The sequence below is a fragment of the Ochlerotatus camptorhynchus genome, unplaced genomic scaffold (genome assembly GCF_037179485.1).
Source record: "Ochlerotatus camptorhynchus isolate MF236.1 unplaced genomic scaffold, CSIRO-AGI_Acam_v1.1 ptg000086l, whole genome shotgun sequence".
NCBI lineage: Eukaryota > Metazoa > Arthropoda > Insecta > Diptera > Culicidae > Ochlerotatus > Ochlerotatus camptorhynchus.
The window spans coordinates 716,224-736,641 of NW_027040576.1; the positions used below are offsets into that span (position 1 = coordinate 716,224).

Consider the following 20,418-nt stretch of genomic DNA (forward strand, 5'->3'; position numbering starts at 1 on the left):
AAACTGTGGAAAGTAATAGTTATTACTACCATTAATTGCATCGAGTAAAATTGTAATATCGATACCGTGTTGGCTGGAAGTTTAGGCATATTCGAAGATGGATGATGGTAAGGGATTTGTACAATATTTTGACATAGCCATGGTATAGAGCGTGCTCGTTTCAGATTCCTCGAAGATATTGTCCATGAATAGAACGCTAGATGAAGTCCGAATGTTGAGTAAGTACCAACTAGGGCAATCGGATCCGGATGCGTTCAAAAGATCCGGATCAGCATGTCTATTTTTGTTTTATAAGAACGATCATCAGAGTTCAATACATTTTTTCTCAGATCTCAGAAAAATTGCATGTTTATTCAGAAGGGTATACTAAGAGAATAGGTAACTACTTTCCACCATCAAGTCCCACAGATGTTGCCCCACCGGTGGTGGATAAACTAGATTACAGTATGGAAGTTTTCAGAAAATCGGTGATTTCTTTACAAATACTGCTTCTATCTATGGACAAATTTGTGCATTCTGTTCTTTGTAGAAAGAGCGATATTATGTAGAAATAATATATCGTTCAAATTGCATTATTGTTGATTGTTGAGTAGTGGTGAATACTGTCAGAAGCAGTACGAAGCACCCCATTCTGAAGAATTTTCCAAGGAAATATTAAAGAGAATTATGGAGACAAACATGATCCGAGCTCTTTGCTGTCGCTATTCTCATAAGTCCCAGGTAAATAGGAATTCCCTAGGACATGTGACTGTTATGCGAATAGCGGCTGTTTGGAGACTGACTCTACATGGGAAGAGTGTTTTAGAGCGAATTCCAAGAGTTTTCTGAAGGGATGGAGAGAGTGTTATTGATAAAAAAAAAGGTTGACTGCGGGATGATTTAAAATGAATTCCATCGAAATTATGTTAAGGTAATTTAGACATAGGTAGTGATGGATCGCTCTGTTGGGACTTTTTCGTTACATTTGTATGTATGTAATGTATGTAAGGTAGCCACCATCCCTTCAAAGATCTTGTCTTGTATACAGCTCCACAAGATCAATTTGAGCTACCGATCTGAATTCACAATATCGCTGTATGAAGGGCCAAAACGGAGGTGCGGACCCGTAAGCAGAGACACTTACACGAAATCCACGGGAATTTAAGAATCTCCTTCCAACGATAGGATCCAACAAATCGAATAACACAATTAGCAATACTAATTAAGCTTCCTACAGGATGGTTTGTAAAGAAGGGCGCGTCAATCTCATACTGAAACTGTTAAAGTAGAATTCACACCACCACAATCGAATCGGTAGGATAAAGAAAATGATAGTGTTTATTCCCTCCTAGACTCCGGTTGTCATACCACTCCATCGTCCAGTCCCAGGTCAAATGATACCCTGATGCTCCCTCCCAACCCAGTATTTATTTATATAATGAAAATAAATGTAATGGAGAAATGAAATATATCAAAAACAAAATAAATATGAAATAATGAATATAAATTTATATCGATAAAATAGTTGATATTCTGCAATGAAAATAATAATTATTTTACATATAAAAAGATGCAGCTCTATGTTTCCTTTGGAACTTTTTCTTTACATTTCATTATAAAATGCTAACGTAAAATCCAGTTGAATTTTCAGTTGACCCATCGTAAAATATATAGTTTAATATGTACTATTAATCTCCCTATCACAATGCAAAACTTCCGAACCGTAGAGCCACACTCTCTTTTTACTGAAGATGCACTAGAGAGCGCTCTCAAGTGTACCTTCAGTGAAAAGACAAACTGTAGCTCTGTTGTGCAGAAATTTGAATTTTGATAGTACTATAAACTATTTATTTCAAGATGAGATAACTGAAAATTCAATTGGATTTAACGTAAGCTTTCTATATTAGAAAGTAATGCGATTTTGGGACTAATAGCGAAACCGAACATTTTGTCAGTGCGAAGCTCAATCTGAGTCAAAAACCAACGATCAATTTGATGTTTGACAGAAAACAACCAGACCCCATCTTGATACCCGATCCAGGTTGGAACTGAATAATAAACGAATTCGCTATAAGACTTGTGAGCAGGGCGTCACAATATCAGCTTCCATCGACAAAAACGATGCGACGAAGAGATTACTAGTTTTCTTTTTCTGTTGAAATCGAACAGCTTCGCAGTATTCTAGAACCTCAGTCGGCGTCTACAAATAAATCTAGCATTCAGAATCATAAGGGCCTAACTGCGATGATCGATTCTCTTCATCGATTTTTTCTTCGTATTACTACACTTAAGTGAACCAATCTTCCAAAGTTGTCCAATACAGTGGTGCAAATGGTTGCATTGACTAGCAGAAGCAGCACCAAACGCACCGAGAATATTAATCTAGCTGAGTTATTAATAAAAAAAAGAAAATCGATGAAGAGGACCAATGATCGCAGTTAGGCCTTTTATGATTCTGAACGTTAGAAATGTTCAATCGCTTGTCTCTCTTTCTTTCAAGTTTCGGTGAAGCGGACGAGTGAAAGAGCGCTTGATTTTGATAGTTTCGTATTTCATGAAGATGAAACACTTCAAAACATGACATGACATACATGACGGAAAATGAAAAAAATATATCGACAGTGAGCATTCATAAGGGCGTATACGCGATGATCGATTCTCTTCATCGATTTTCTCTTTTCTTAATAACTCGCTAGATTTAACGTTTGTCGGTGCGTTTGTTATTGCTTTTGAAAGCCAATACAACCTATTACAACTCTACATTGAACAAATTCTACAAAATTGTTTCGCTTAGCTGTAGCAATGCAAAGAGAAAAACGATGAAGAGAATCGATCATCGCGTATACGCCCTTATGCATGCTCACTGTCGATATATAAGGCATTTCTCACGTGAAAACACTTGAAGATTACACGTAATATGTCCATCCTCATATTTATCTAAAAAAAAAAGTAACGAAAACGGAACATTACGCATATTATACAAATTGAAAGAGCGGTGATAGAGTGTCGGTGAAAGGAATAGTTTGAGAATTACAAAAAATACCATCCTATATTAAGTAACCCATCGCAGGTTTTAATGCCCAAAAATAAGTTGCTGCAAATTGATTGTAAGTGGCATAAGTTACATACAAGTAACCACAACGCAGTATGCTTTTAGGGTAATCAGAAAAAGAGCGTCATGACCTGTCATGACTACTATTACTACTTTTCATTAGGAATTCCCCTCAGCTTTCCCTATTTAATCTTCCTTCGATAGGTTGTTTAAACAATGATGTTCTCCTTAGAGTTCCTTTAGAACTGTTTTCAGATTCATATTTCATTGGAATTATAATGACAATTCTCTTCAAAAACGTATCAAGAGTTCCTTGAAGCTCTTGTCAGAATTTTATTGGGTTATTGGGATTGTAGGTAAAAATCCCTTGGAATTATCATTTGAATCGCCCTCAGAGTTCCTTTGAAATTTTTCTCAGAATTCGCTTTAGAAAACTCGTGGGCTTCTCCTTACAAGTCCGCCGAAAACAGCTACCTACTTCCAACATTGTCAGGATATTGAGAGATAAGCACAGGGTTGTCAGGTATTTTTTTTTTCAAATATCAGGGCACTTACGAAAAAAATCAGGATTAATCAGGTTGGTGTTTAGGGTTTAGGTAGTTGTGGAGAAAGTATTAAAATCAAACGAAAAAAGTCGTTACTTTCATTAAAAGTCGGAAACTTTGGAGTGGTGAGCGAGGGCTGGGCATCAATTATTTAAAATCAGGATAAATGAGACCTTTATCATTTTATCAGGATGAAGATAAAACATCAACATACCAGGATACACGGCCGTTCAATGTAACTCAGTGACTGAGTCAAATTGTATTGCTATCTATTTTTCTCTCTAATCTAATCTAACACCAGAGCTCTGTGTAACTCCAACTGTTATGTTGAGTAATATTTCCGTGAGAAAAAAAGAGATAGCAATACAATTTTACCCAACCATTAAGTTAGATTTAACGGCCGTACATACACATGACCACTAGCGCAATAGAGGTAACTAAGCCCTACACTGGTGTATGGCTTAGGTCTAATTTTGAGCCTAAATATTAAGCACAACCTGCTCTTTACTTGTTTTTCAAGCGGATTTTTTTTTTCTCAAAATGGAATGTTTGCACTGCAGATGACTTCTAAATTGATTTGTCTTTCCTTACATACCGTAAAATTTGTTAAAAAGTAACAAATTGTTGAGATTTTGTTAAAAATCTAACACTGCTTTTCTGATTTGAATCGATTAAAAACGGTAACAATATTCTTCTAATCTCCAGATGCCAAAAACGAAAAACTGCTCAAAGATTTCGGCATCGATCTCACTAACTTGAGCGACTCCGCCCAGAAAGCACTGGATGACTACGCCAAAATCAAATATCTCACCGGCCTAACGGAAATGGACGCATCCTTTGTGGACGGGTACTGCTACCAAGAGCAAGCGAATCGTCTCGGTGCCCGCCTTCAATCGATCACCCTCAAGGCAGACATCAAAAAGCTGAAGGCGGACCTCCAGCACGAGGAAGCCGATTTGGCCAAGTTGGAACACTTTGTCACGGAAACGCGGGCCCAGTTGGTGCCGGCGGATGAGATGGAGAAGTTGCGTGTCACCCGGGAAACGCAAATCGAGATGCTGCGAAGCAAACAGAAGACTCTCATGGAAAAAGCGGACGCAGTGAATCTTGATGAGTTAATTGCCAAGGTCAATGTACTTGAGACGGAGGAGAATGCTTGATAGTGTTTTTTTTTTTGTTGTATCGTTCATTGACAATAAACGTGACTAATCATGTGTGATTCCCCCAGGCACTGCTGTTGGAATAAGTCACTACCGTTTTGAGCTGTGATCAAGTAAATATGTAGGGAGAAAAATAAATTACTTTTCGTCACATATGTTACTCGCGTGATGTACTTTTTCTCATGGAATCGGGTTTTGTGTGATTCCTGGCCATGTTGAGGCCGGCATTCCTTTCACTTTATCCTCGACTTGATCTGGATGGTGCATGCTCGTGGTGGTGATCGCATTATAAGCACGGTTGCAGATACTCATTTCGCATAAAAAAAAATGTTTTTCGGAATTATGAATTATGTTTTACTTGTGGGGGTCGAGGGGGGCAAGAGTGCTATTAATAGGAAGCTAAAAAAAAATCCTACAGTTATACTGTATCAAATTTGATTATACATTATGATGTAAATAATATCAACAAAATCTGAAAAACTTACAGGTTGACTTGCGTGCTTAATCAAGCAAATATATGTTTCTTCCAGGGTGGCCAGTGACTTTCCATTTTGAAATTTCCGTTTTTTCCCGGTTTTCCCGGTTCAAATCTTAAAAATTTCCCGGTTGTTGATATTCAACAAAAAACGAAATTGTATGCATTTCTTAAAACGTTGCCAACTGTAAATTTTCAGTGAATATTTGTGGGAAAAATAAAAGCCAAATTACAGAAAGTGTTTTCTAAAGCTATAGGAAAAATTCAACTCTATGAGTCACTTAATGCATTCAAAACAATTTATTGATCTTTCGAGATACTTTGATAAATCGAATTCTATCACTTTTTATGCTCGATACATTAATGATTTCAGAGATTAAGGTCACTGGGTCAAATGCTATCTGGATGAATTGTGAATAATAAGAGATTTAATTAAAAAAATGAACTTGATACAAATGAGAATTAGAGCAAATTGATAGTGATAGTGATCACTCCATTGTCTATACTAACATAAGATTTAGAGATGAACTAGCCAACGACAAAAACATAAACATTAACCTCTCAGTACTCGCGCTGATGTACAAAGTTAAAAACGAAAAAAATGTGAAACCTACTGACACGTGAAACTAAACATAGTTCATGAAATTTAATACCCACGACCAAAAGACCAATACTTGAAAAATAAAATTACTGAAAGATTATTTACTTAAAAGATAGATTCCCAAGATTCTGGGGCTTTGAAATTTGTGTAGAGTCTGAAAACAAAATTTTTCTTCAAAATTTGGGATGAATAACAATCTTTGTGATTGAAATTTCCCAAGATCCCAGATTTGAAAAAAAAATATTTATTAAATAGTCGTGCAGTCATAATTGTCAAGGCCCTGAGACTTGGAAGCATTTTAAGGGTTAAAACAAATTACAGAGCAATCGATAAAATCTTGCGGACAAACCCTGGAATTTAAAAGTATTCAAAGTGTTGATTTCAAACAACTATTGAGGAGGATTCCCACATAGTTTTCGAATGAGAAGCTCTGAGCAGAATTCCAGAACCATTCTGACATGAAGTCCTTAGAAATTGTTAGAAAAATTTGGAGGGATTTCTGTGGAGAAGATTGCAAGTTCTAAATTAAATTGTTAGGTAATTTTTGAGAATCTCAAGAGAATTATCATGAGAATTCAACAAGACACAGAGTTCTAAGAGTGTTCTGGCGATAATTTCAACCCTAGTGTGAAAGATTCATCAAAGAGCTCCAACAAAATTTATTCCAAAAATTTGCTAATAATTAGAAAGAAATTCTTTAAAATACTCCAAGAGGTTTCTAAATAATTCCAAATTTCGAAAGAATTATGCTGTTATGAATAGAGTTAAAATAATTTTTTTAAAAGGATTTCAATGAAATCAAAGTCTTCGAATAGGTTTAAGGGAATTCTAAGACGGATTCCAAACAATTTCTAAGAAGGGGTTTCAAGGAAATTCCAAAAAGAATTCAACGGTAATTATTACGCAGAGTGTTTTATGGTTAGTTTTAGAAAAAAAATCTATAATAATTCAGAGCAAAATTCCAATTTCATGCTGAAATTCATATCATGAGAATTTTGAATAAAATTAAAACCCGGGAAAAGAATAGTTTAGTTTTTACAAACATTTCGACAGTGAGCATGCATAAGGGCGAATACGCGATGATCGATGCACTTCACATCTGAAATTGAATCGCAAAAATCAATTTGAAATATTGTTGAGTGATTAAATTCTAAAAACAATAAGGCGGGAATCTGAAGAAAATTATGCAGCAAATAGAGAAAGACATTCGTTTGGTAAAAAATCACTCTGTTTTAATGGTTTATTCTGAAATTCTGGTGTGAAAATTTAATCCTATGGTGTGGTTAATTCTGGGTACTGCGAACACAGCCGTTTTTGTTTTGCAAGTCAGCAGGAAACAACTTGAAAATTTTCCGATATCACAAATTGTTTTGCTAATGCACTGCTCACAATTTGCATATACATGCTGTCGAAAGTTCACCCTTTGCTCCATAAATAACGTGTACATGGTGTTGGGAGTGCACCTACCCACATGACTCTTATAAAGTTTGTTTGCATTCTTCCTTCAGCAGTTCGTGCAGGTTCGTTCGTTCGTTACATTGTTTACATCCGAGTATTTGAGCAAGTTTTTTGTTGAAGAATATTAGTAAAAAAATGCCGAAATGACAATATTTTCAACATTGACCACAATACTTTCTCTGCCGACGGGGATTGTATGAGAAAAGTATCACTTTTAGCAGCTCTAGATCGTTGGATTCTTTTTGACAGCACCAGTTGGATTCTTTTTGACAACCATTTCGTGTTTCTCCGCACCACTCAGGGTTAATTTATTTTTCCCGGTTCTCTCATCGAAGTCCTGGGTTTTTCTCGGTTACTTTTCAAATTCCCGAATATTTCCCGATATTTCCGGTTTGCTGACCACCCTGTTCTTCAACTACTACTCAGAATACCTTGGAATTCTGTGCTAAATGTTCGTGAAATTTCCTTAAGAATTTAATTTAAGTATTCCAGCATTTTTTTTATTTACCTCAGAACACGATTTCTTCGACATTTTTCTCGAATCTTGCATAAAGTTGTCTTGTGAATCCTTTGAAATTATTACCAGAAAACCATTTATATTGTTTATATTTCTTTTTCAATCCTCCTTAGAATTCACTTGCTATTCTCCTCACAATTCGCATACAATTCTCTTCAAAATCACCTAAGAATTCTTCTAAGGTCTTAATCCTAGAATTAATTTAGCATTCTTGCCAGAGCAGGTTGAATTTTTCTAAGAGTTCTTCTCAGTATTTTTAATTTTCAAAATAAAAAAAAAATCTTATTAGAATCCTGAACATTTTTCCAAGACCTTACAATTTCCCAGCAACTGTATTTTTCCAAATTTGGAATCTTGAAAAAAAATCTAAATCAGAAATCTAGAAAAAAAAAATCTAAAACCCACATTTTGACTATTTTTCTCAGTTTCATATTGTTGAAAAAAAAAATTAAAGGGTTGTGTCCTAGACACGACCGCGGTATGACGTAGAACCTATTTATCTATCACTATCTATGATGCATGATATATGCATTTAGGTTAACATCCGACGTCCCGTCCGTCCGTCCCTTACATATTTTGCAGAAAAAATACATCCGAAGTCCCTCCTTTTTTACACATTCTGCACAAAACATACTTTCTAAGCCCTGCAACTGACAGGATTTCCCGCCATTTTATTATGAATGGGGGCAGGGCAGAACAATTCTTTTGTGCAGAATATGGAAAAAGGATGGCCTTTGGATGTTAATATAATTTCATAAATAGAGGTACCAGATATGTTTTAGAGTCAGTTGGGTGTTATTCACCAACATAATATCATCGAATATGTCTTTCAAGCAATTCTTTTTTCTCAAATTTGAAAGTTTTGGGGTGGAGCAGAAAGTTTCTTTTGTGCAGAATATGAAAATAGGATGGACTTTGGATGTTAATATTATTGCATAAGAAGTACCAGATATGTTTTACCGTCAGTTGTGTGTAATTCACCAACTTAATATCATCGAAAATGTCTTTCCAGCTATTTTGTTCTCAAATTTGAAAGTTTTGGTGTGGGAAGAAATTAAGGGAAAAACTTCTGTTCTTACTAATAATTGTGGTTTGTTTAAAATTTATTTCCCGGAAAAAAGTGATCGTCAAAGTCTATGTCTTTTTCGGGTTATTGTTGAGGGGAGGGGGGGGGGAGGGGGGAGAGGTTGTTGTGAAGGAGGGGGAGAGGTTGTTGTGAAGGGTGGAGGGGGTTTACATACATTGCTTTTCCTCATTCTTCATTGTATCGCATTCCTCATTGTGGTCACGCCGTCATCCACCTTTAGCCGTTGACTTGGTCCTGCTTGACGCAAAGCGACAATGAGCAAAAGCACGACAGCAGCGCTGTTTATATCTTTTCAGGTTCAACCAGAACGATGTGCAACCGAACCTGATAGGATTTCCCGCCGTTTCTTATGAATGGGGCGGAGCAAAAAGTTTCTTTTGTGCAGAATATGTAAAAAAGGATGGACTTTGGATGTTAATATATATATGTCTCCTGTTAAGCATTTTTTTTTTGAAAATGTTGGTTCTGCATGTAAAAAATTAATTGTTTATACATAATTCAGTGCCAACATTTCAAAGGGGCGTAATTGCTTTTGTAAACAATGACTTTAGCCGTCAATTTCTCGCGAATGAAATCTTACCTCTCCAAAAAGACAATGCTAACTGGTAGAGGAAACATTCCTCTACCTGCTGGTGTCATTATTTTTCATGAGTGAGCTTTTATTCACGAGAAATCGACGGCTAAAGCCATTGTTTACAAATGCATTACGCCCCTTTGAAATGTTGGCACTGAATTGTGGTTTGCTTAAAATTAAAAAAAAATCATCGTCAAAGTCCATGTCTTTTTCGGGTAACGTTAAGGGTAGGGGTTTTTACATGCACGTTTTTTCAAGACTCATTCCTCATTGTGGTGGACACGCCGCCGTGATCCACCTTTAGCCGCTGACTTAGTCCTGCTTGCTGCAGGACCTAGTGCTACGCCGTTCGAAGCGGTAATGAGCAGAGGCAGGAGAGCAGCGCTGATTTATATCTTTTCAGGTTCAAGCAGAATGATGTGCAACCAAGTGGTATTCGTTTATGATGACTGGGTTTGGGAAAAAAGCTTATTTCATGAAAACAGTGATAAATTTATCATTTGCACATTTTCAAAAATTTAATTGCAGCAAAATTGGAAAAATAATTATTTCAGCAGCTTTGTAATGTAGTATCCTATCGATTGGCGTATTTGGATTTTAATTTCATCTATAAATGACAAAGTTACAAGCGTTCAAAACCTAACACTCCTTCACCACACATATTTTTTGATTTGCACCCCAGTATAGCGACGTAGTTCTACGTCAAAAAAGCAATCCTATTATTTTTTCCTAAATCTTAGATAAATTTTCATAAGTCACTGATCTCTAAAAAAAAAATTGCATATTCTAAGACTCTAAATCAGGGTGTCCATCCAACCGGAAAAATCAAAATGCGGGAAAACCCAAATTGCACCGGGAAAGATCATAAATACTCATCCCAAATAACAATTTTGGGTTTATTATAGTCTTGTAGGCAATAATTTGGTCTTGAAGAATCCTTTAAACATTTATAAAACTTGTAATGTTACCTGCATTCAATCAATTTTATATCGAATACACCTTTATATTGTTTACACATCTGTTTACAACTTTCATAGTATGTCCTTATGTCTTTCATTGTGGTAAAGTATAAAAAAAATCATCAAAAGTATGGTACATTTAGCACTCACTCGCAATCTGTGAAATTTCCATCAGTAAGTTAACATATCCCAAGTAACATTTTAAGTTTTATGAAATACTACAAAGCAACTATAAAACAACATTCATAAAACCCTGGTCAAGGCTATTTTGTCATTAATGCATCCACCAAAACCTCATTAAGACTAGAATATGTCTAGTTGGCCCACCCTGGAGAAGGTTCTGAAGGGTGTATTCTCGAAACTCGTCAAGATTGATTTACTGCAAAAGGTTGTATGACGAACGCATTCAGAACCATTTGAAAGCTACAATAAAAGCTATTTAGCAACAATAAAAACCCTTTTCGAGCCATTTCCCCTAGCCGCATGCTGAATCCACTAGGAAAGCATCAATCAAGATAGAAAAGGATTTATGAACCGATCTTATCAAAATAATTAAAATAGAAACTGATGGTATAAAAATATTGTTGAATATCCAAATTTATTACAATAGTTTTAAGTGACCTAGTTTTAAGTGCCATATTCAATTTTATGTGAAATGTACGTGAAAACATCGAAAAAATTAAATCCACCCTCGTAAAACGTCGATTTGACCAATTATTTAACATTGAAAAAAAAACATATTCTTCAGATCGAGCTTGGTCGACATTTTTTTAAATGATTTTCGCATTTAAATGTTTGCTCATTGCTAAATTTACCAAAATATAGTTATATCCAAGGCAACATAGATTGAAAATCGAAGATTGTAAAAAAAATAAGCAAACTAATTACCTAAATTAACTAAAATTAAAAAAAAAACTAATAATCTGAAATTGACTTGATTTTTTCATCCTACTTCGTCTTTTTCATCCTACTTTCTTGTCATATATTTGGCATTTAGTAACTATGAGGAACCATCTTTTAAGCTCAATTTGTAAACAAAGTAAATGGGGAGTTAATGATGCTTTTTAAAAAGGCTAAAAAGCAACAATAAATGCTTTTTTCTCTAATGCAAAACCTAATAGTTTAATGATTGCTTTTATAATGATAGAACATGTTTATAAAGTATTTTATAATGACATTAATAAACAATTGCTAATGACGTTTATGCTTGAATTATAGAACAGTTTAAGGAGGGATTGATAACTGTTTTAAATTTATTTTTAAAACAAGACAGTTTTTGACTTTCTTGCCAGACTATAAAAGGTTTTTAATACAGCAAAAAGCTGAATTACTAAGCAGGAATGTTTTACACCTTAAAATGCTATATTTAAACTAAGTGGATTGTTCATTGCCGTTATAAAACCATCATAAATCAGAGTGGATGCTAAATGGTTACTGAATTGCTACTTGGGATGTATTTCGGTTCACAGTATCAAACCAAGAATTCAAGAGTTCTAGCGCTTCGGGACGTTGACAAGTAGGAGGAATAACTTCTGGCGAAAGAGGCATTCTAACTACAGCGTGTAAGTGCATGTCAGCAAGTGGTCAATTTATACCACCAATGCTGATTTTTCCAAGAGTTTGTCTCACTGAACAGATAAAAAAGGAGCTCCATCCGAGACAGTTTTTAGCTGCAACGGTAGCGGATAGATGACAACAGCAAATGTTTTGTTAGACCATTTTTTAAAACATAGTCGACCAATGTCTGCTGATCCCGTTCTTCTGCTGCTGGATGATCACGTATCGGACATAAAAAATTGGCGTTTCTAGACAAAGCTAAACAAAACAACGTAACCTATTATCAGCTTACCCACACTGTATAGTCATCGACTCCAACCGCTGGATGTTAGCTTTATGGCCCCACTGAAGAGTCACTTTTCGAAGGCAATATAAAAGTATTTGCGAAACAATCCTGGAAAGGTTGTTACTGTTAATGAAATAAGCCACATTCTGGGTACAGCATTCATTCAAACTTGTTCTGCATCCATAGCAGTGAATGTATTTCGAAAGTCCGGCATTGTTCCATTCAACCGCCACGTTTTCGGAGAAGACAGCTTTGCTCCGTCAGACGTCACTTCTTCTTCTTCTTTCCTTTATTTAACGTCAGTCCGCAATCTAGTGTGCCAATCACCGACGGACATCGATTGCCATCCATTGACGGCAATCTAATGTGCAGCAGGAAGGCAGCTTCCACACCTGCGTAGGATATTGCACCCATTCAAGATACACATAGGCCGGGACCAACGGGTTTACTTCCCTTCCGAAGGAAGAAGTGACCAGAGATTTTTAAGCCTCAGAAAAATCCCACCGACCGACCTCGGCTGGGATTGAACCCAGACCCATTGGGGTGAGAAAGCAGTCATGCTTACCACTACACCACCGGCGCCGGCTAGCTGACGCCACGGATGTTGATATATTCAGCTATACACAGGAAACAACGGAACAGTACAACAATATCACCAATGTTCGAGAAAGCGATGATGAGGATCCTTGGAAGTGTGTGTGTGTGTGTGTGTGTGTGTGTGTGTGTGTGTGTGTGTGTGTGTGTGTGTGTGTGTGTGTGTGTGTGTGTGTGTGTGTGTGTGTGTGTATTCCCTCTAACCCCCACTGGCCGGCAGTGTTATTATGGAAGAACTATCTCTACCATGTCGAATTTATGGTCATTGTAGACATCTTTAGTCCGGGAGTTAGAAGGTGGTAGCTCTATTGCAGATCTAACAACCCATTTAAGAGTGTCTGAAGAGTCACGCCCATTCCGAGGTTACTTTCACTCACAATAAGCCCCGCATGTATGCATCACCGTCATCAAATGGATATTGGTTATATATACACACTTCCAGGCTCGAAAATATTTTTTTCAAACCTGACATGTAGGGGAAATGACGGCTTCGGCATGACAGACTATTATCGGCAACCCAAATTGAAACACTATTTTCACTGGATTTTCTTACGAAAACACTTCGCTGAATGCATGCATACGATTCTTTATGCTTTCAGGTTCAATTTGACTATACTTTTACCACTGAGAAAAAGCAATCTAGCAAGGTTTTCTTGAAATGAAACACACGCACTACAAATTGTAGCTGATTTCGAGTTGCCGATAATAGAACAGCAGATTTACATGCAGTTCAAATGGAACGGTTGCCGAAGAAAAACTGGTTGCCGACAATACTCGTTCTCACTAGAGAAGATTGGAGCTTTGTAAAAGCGTTTCAAAACAGTTTTTAACAATTCTTTTGACTGAAATTGTTAGAGCAGCTGGCAGCAAAAGATTGTAAACAAACCAATACTGCATATGTGTGCGTTCCTTAGAGAAAAAGGCATAGAAAGAAGGTCGCTGCTTAGGTTGCCGAGAATACGTTAATTCCCCTATTTAGTTTAATTTTGATATTAATTTTTTTTTAATTATTGGAAAGCTCTCACCATATTCTGCTCTTCCGCCGTCGTTAATTGCTACTTTTGAAATGCCAGCAAGTCACTTTTTAGTGACTTGGTCACTTTTTTTCAAGTCAGGCACTAAAAAGTCTAATTTTTTAAGGCCAAGTCACTAAAGTCAGTTTTTCTTGTAATAAGTCACTATTTTCAACTTTTTTTAGCGTGAATTTATGTCAAGATTGATTATTCTTTGCTTTGTGATGTTTAATCGTAGCTACTACTAATTTTTCTATATAAAATAACCTTAGTTTTCCAAGTAAGTTTAAGATCTAAATATATTCAATGTCTTGAATTTTGGTATTCCATGTACAAATTCAAGATATTGAAAATTTTCAAAGTGCCAAAATTAAGTAAAAATATAAATGATTTATTTCATGTTCGTAATTAACTTTATGAAAGATTAGAGACCTTCAATGCAGTACCATTAACTTCATAATAATTGTAGGAACTTTGGAGAAGTTCTGAGGAATGTAAGGAAATGCTGAGAATTTCAGTGAAGCTCCGTAAACTAACTGCAGGAAAGTTAACACGCTGAAAATATGGAGAACTTACTAAAGCTTTAAGAACTTCAAAGCGGTTCTTTAAGCATCCGAAACTTTTCAGGAACTTTTATGAAGTTCCTAGAATTTCAGAGAATTTCACAGGTGTCAGCGAACTTGAGAAATATAGAAAACTTGAGAGTTATTGTGCAAATTTTTAAGAAGTTCTAAGCACCTCAGATAAGCTAGATCTAGAGATCTTTGGGGAATTTCAGTTCTTAACAGCAGTTCCCGTAAGTTTAGTCTAGACTTTTGGAGCAGTTTAAAGATCTACAATCGTGAATTTAGATAAACTCAGGATAGTTCCATGATGTGCTGAAAAAATCGAGAACCCTTAAGGTGTTCCGAGAATTAACCACTTTGTCAAGCAGTTTTGTCGTGACTTTCTACCAGCGATTCCACAAAACTGGACCAACTAATTTCTATTATTTTATGAAACGCACAAATGATGGCTACTTTTCTCATGGTTCTAAAAAAAATCTCAAAATAATGTTTTATTTCAAAGTTTAAATCATTTTAAGTGTTCGAATTTTAGGGAAATTCAGAGACCTTCAGGAATATATCAGAAACTTCACAGTCCAGAGAATTTCAGGGAAATTTTAAGGTGTTTACGGGAATTCTATGTATTTCCGAGCAGAAGCGAGATCTTCAATAGAACAAAAATCTTTAGGGAAGCTTCGAGAACATCAAGACAGGTCAGAGAATCAAAGGACAGTTAAAATAATTTCAAGAAAATATTAGAAACATTAAAGAAGTTTTTAGAAACTCAGTGAATTTCCGGAAACTTCAGCAAATCCCAAGAGAATTTCTGGAACGTGATACAAATGATATGAACATCTGGAAAAAGTGAGAGTATTTTAAGGGTGTTAGGTATATCATGGAGATTTCAAGAACCTAAAAAAATACGAAAATTTAGCTAAGTTGATTAGAGAACATCAAAGAAGTTCCATTAAATAAAAAAATGCGAGAACTTTTAGCAAACCAGAAAACTAAATTTAGATATTTTTGGATATGATATTCAGCGAAGTTCCGAGTACTTCGAGGACGATCAGATAGCTTCATAATAATCCCATTAACTTAAGCAAATTTGCAACGACTTACAAGGAGTTCCGTGGTATTATAGGGTATTCCAAAAATTTGATTATTGATCCGAAAACGTCAGAAGCGTCAGGGAATTATGAATATATATCAGAAAATTTGCTGGATTATTAAACAAATTTGAAGAACTTCAGGTAAGCATTCCATTATTTCTATTATTTTGAACAATTTTACCTAGTGTCTCACTTTCTAACAGGTGCTTCCAAAAATTTGGTATTTTATAATCGTAAAATTGAACATATTTGTACTTCAGTGGCGAACGTTTTAGCTCAATTGATCATAAGTTAAAAAAGTTACATCATGTCAAAGTTGACCATTTTGTATGGAAATCGGCATGCGCTGCTATTATATTGAACACAATTGTAGATACATTCAAGGAGATAAATTAATAGGGATATACACAAAGCGCATGGTAATCGTATGCATAGTATATATGTTTACGATGCGCATAGTGAATACCCCTATTGATCGTTTTCCCTTTAAAATCGCAGACGTCAAACCATTGCATGCGAAAGTGTTCTAGCCCACGCCGAACCGCACCGTCGCTTCGTGAAACAGAATGTAATTTAATCATTCACACACATTTGCACATGGGAATTTCAGGTTACAAGGAATGGACAAACAAGAGCAAAATAATGGCACAAACTCGTAGCACGCTCGTAGGTAAGTATACAAGCGAGGAGCGATAAGAGCGTTTGCGTCCGTTGTTGTTTTGCTCGAATCATCATATTTAAAATTGACAATTTACTGATATAAGGGAAATCAGACAAGACGACACTTACTCTGGAAGCGAGATCGAATCGTTTGGTTCTACGCAAATCCAGTCGCCGGGGTGCTCTCAGACACTGCCGGGCGTTCGTACAGTTCGATTCGCGCGTGTCGCGTTGTGACATATATTACGAGTAATTCTTCAACGGTTCAGAGGGTACCACATTTTTGCGTCTATTAAAACCACATATGCTGCAGCACGTGCGACTGTGAATTGTGTTCATTTCGGTTTCCAGAAGGAAATACGCACGCCTAACCATGGCTTTCGTTAGAACCGGTGTGCTATTGGCGGTGTTGAGCCTAGTGGGAATAGCAAATGCTGCAACGGTAATCAGTGCGGAGGTACCGATGCGCCAACAGACGCAGTTGAACGAAGAGCCGGTAATCGGAGTCCTAGCTCAGGAAATGTCCTACTCGCTTGCGGCCAAGTACGAGGAGGACTACGAAAGCTACATTGCGGCGTCCTACGTCAAATTCGTGGAAGGTGCCGGAGCACGTGTGGTACCAATCTGGTGAGTGTCCTAGTCGCATGAACGACGAATAGAAAGGAAGTGATTTTGCTACGCCTATCAGTAGCAGCAAAAAAACACCACTTGAGAGTGACTATTAGTAATAGTTTATACATATGTATCGTAGGACCGGGCAAGATCGCCACCAGAGGCAAGATGAGCACCATTCAATTTTACATCAAAAATCGTATATTTTTTTTAAAAATTGAACATACGTACGTTTAAACAATGCTCCAAAGATGCAACGTTCCAAAACTGATTTAGAAATATTAAATACCTAACTACCGAGAAATTGATGAAAATATGCCAAACGAAAAAAAAATCCTCTCTTTGCTATAATCAATATCCCTTTTTTGTTTCGTTTAAACATCTAAGACAAAGTTGTGGCCTAGTTCGGATGCCACACTTTCGGGGTGTAGTTTTGTTCTATTGAAAGATTCGCGCCGTGGGCGAGTTTGAACTCAGGAAACGTGCTGATAATGTGTTCGTTACGTGTTTTGGTGGTGATTCGGTGGCCGATGTTGCCGTGAATCAGCAAGTTTTCCGTTTGCAAAAGTGCTCGTCTACTGGTCTCTCGCCAGTGTCGGGAGATTGTGAGCAATCTGAAGGATGCCTCGCTGGATACGCACAAGACTGGACAAGTGGTAGCTGGTGGCCGCGAAAGGTTCCTGGGGAAAGTACTAGACGCGAACTTCCTCCCAGATGAGCATGACAATGCTAGACAAATTGTGTTCATCGAAGGAAGTATTAATTAGCATGGTGAGACCAGTCCAAATACTTTTCACAATAAAAAAAAAACAAACTAAATACGTGTCAGGATTCAAAAGAACATTTTTAAACTGGAAGTGTGTGTGTGTGTGTGTGTGTGTGTGTGTGTGTGTGTGTGTGTGTGTGTGTGTGTGTGTGTGTGTGTGTGTGTGTGTGTGTGTGTGTGTGTGTGTGAGTGTGTGTGTGTGTGTGTGTGTGTGTTATACTAATATCAAATTGATAGAGGTAATACATATATGCGGGGCTTATTGTGAGTGAAAGTAACCTCGGAATGGGCGTGACTCTCCAGGCATTCGGAAATGGGTTGCTAGATCTGTAATAGAGCTATCACCTTCTAACTCCCGGACTAAAGATGTCTACAATGGCCATAAATGCGATATTGTAGAAAGAGTTCTTCTATAATAACACTGCCGGCCACTGGGGGTTAGAGGGAACACACCAAACAAACCATATTTTGCCACATATAGAGAGAACAGTTCACAAAATACTCGATAAACAAGAAAAAGTAGAAGTAAATATCACTTTAAATCAACAAAAACTTAATTTAAATAACATACCAATAGCTTAATGATATATAATAGCAAAATGTGATACTAATTTACTACGATTTTTGCTATTCTATAGATATGGCAACAACTGACGTTGCTATTACTAAGGTATGGTACCATAGATTTTTTGCAATTATTTTTGATATTTTACCTTTTATAGCAATCACAATAGCAAATTTTAATGTTCTTTTCCCCAATGTTAATAGTAAAACTTGATATTGATTTAATATTCTCGTCTATTCGGGTATGCGGATATCGCCTAAAGGTATGCAACGGTTGATATAAAACAGTTGCTGCGTATATTTTCCACCCATGGTTGATCCATCCAATAAAAATAAAAATTAACAACTGATATCGTGAGTACAATATATCCGAAAGTTACGTTCAATCATCTATCAGAACGAGTGAAAGATTCTTCTGGCTGAAATTTGCATTCTAAGATGTATTTAGCCATAGCCATATAGGGGAAATGGCTCTAATGTTGACCTATGGATCTAAGATTGGGCCCATCGCTAAAAATCTGTTATCTAGATGAACGCGTCATTGGGACGGTACTAATGAATATGTTTGTTCGCTATTGACAATTTAGTCGATTGCTTAATTTATGTATGGGCCCAAATTAGGGGCATTTTGGCCGACATTACATCCATTTCCCCTAAATGAAAATTGTTTTATCAGATATTTTGAAAATATGTAACACATAGGGGAAATGTCGGCTTCGGCAATACCTTAACATATTATCGTCAGGGGGTAAACAAAGTCATAGAGCACTCAAATTTGGCCAATAGATGCTCTGGTATATTCACATGCCAAAATTGAGCTCTCAAGAACGTTGTTTACCCCCTGACGATATTAGAATAAGGTATTACCGAAGCCGTCATTTAGCCTACTATATAAAAACTCTATACGATATCAAAGGTAATATCCCAAGCTACAAAATGGAATCAATGTTTCTGGTTCTGAAGTATTGTAGAGAGTGAACTTTATCATTATATTCTACTATCAAAGTTACCCGCATTATCAAAGCTACCCTGTTTTACGGTACTAAATATATTCTTTTGTTTCCAGGATCAATAAGCCTCGCGAATACTACGAAGACATCCTACCCAAGCTGAACGGCGTCCTACTGCCGGGTGGTGCCACCTGGTTCAACCAATCCAACGGGTACGCCGATGCAGGTCGTCATATCTACGATGTGGCAGAAGAGATCAACATACAGGGTGGTTTCTTGCCATTGTGGGGCACCTGCTTAGGGTTTGAATTGCTCACCTACCTGGCGGCTAACGGCGACGAGCATCGTGCTCATTGCAGTTCGAACAACCAAGGTCTGCCTTTGGACTTCAAATCGGACTTTAGGAAGAGTCGCATGTTCGGCGAAACTCCTGATGAAATCATCGAAATCCTAGCGTCCGAACCAGTCACACCGAATTTCCACCAATACTGCGTGACCGAGAAGAACTTTAGCGCCTATGGATTGGATCGGGAATGGCGGGTTATGTCGACCAACCAGGACTGGAACGGATTGGAGTTCATTTCCACCATCGAACATAAAGTGTAAGCTATGTTCTTGTTAATCGTATAGCTAATTTTTGCTGAATTACTTTTAATTTTTACCACAGACTTCCATTCTACGGTATCCAGTTCCATCCGGAGAAGAACATCTACGAGTGGGTACGTAACAAGAACATTTCCCACACATCGAATGCCATCAAAGCGTCGCAATACTTTGCGGACTTTTTCGTGAACGAAGCCCGAAAAAGCGGTCAGAGCTTCCAGAGTGAGGTCGAAATCGATCGACACGTGATCTACAATTTTCCGATGACGTTCACCGGTCTGAAGAAGTCCGCATTTGAGCAGTGTTACCTGTTTGAAGGTAATGTGGGCTACTTGGAATTATCTGAGACGGGGAAGAATTCCGCTGCCGCCGGTGGTGTGATAGGTGTGTACAGTGCTAATGGCATGGTTTGGACATTTGCATGCGTACTTGGCATGATATTGAGGTCAATGAGCATGGATCACTAATAAAATGGATTAAATTTCGACATTGTTCGCATGATTTGATTACTAACACTCAAACTTCCTACTAATATTAATATATATTTCTGTAGTAACTATCCGAAACATCATTGTAACCGATGTAACATAAGGCTAAGGTTTGCATTATATAATTAACATTTAGTCGTAATAGATGACAGAAGACAAATTTAAACCATTCCAATTTCCAGCCCAACGCTACGTGGAACGCAAGAAGAAAAAGTGCAACAAAGAGAAAACTCCGAACTTGTGCAAACATTGAGCTTCATCCGA

The 20,418-nt window shown here is 37.0% G+C and overlaps 2 protein-coding genes across 4 annotated transcripts; both read left to right on the forward strand.

The window, feature by feature from the left end:
• Positions 1-4,871, forward strand: LOC135698419 (uncharacterized). Its single transcript, XM_065218392.1, has 3 exons — positions 1-107; positions 165-218; positions 4,282-4,871. Exons 1-3 carry the CDS (start codon positions 98-100, stop codon positions 4,734-4,736), a joined length of 519 nt encoding a protein of 172 aa, XP_065074464.1. The 5' UTR covers positions 1-97; the 3' UTR covers positions 4,737-4,871.
• Positions 4,872-16,315: 11,444 nt separating this feature from the next.
• LOC135698420 (gamma-glutamyl hydrolase-like) lies at positions 16,316-20,418 on the forward strand. 3 transcript variants are annotated; one of them, XM_065218394.1, is made up of 4 exons: positions 16,316-16,798; positions 19,180-19,665; positions 19,731-20,050; positions 20,337-20,418. In XM_065218394.1, the coding sequence occupies exons 1-4, from the start codon at positions 16,545-16,547 to the stop codon at positions 20,405-20,407; spliced, it is 1,131 nt and encodes a 376-aa protein (XP_065074466.1). In that variant the 5' UTR covers positions 16,316-16,544; the 3' UTR covers positions 20,408-20,418. The 3 variants fall into 3 exon arrangements, with proteins under 3 accessions (XP_065074466.1, XP_065074467.1, XP_065074465.1); XM_065218395.1 differs by having other exon boundaries at positions 19,731-19,984; XM_065218393.1 differs by having other exon boundaries at positions 19,731-20,418.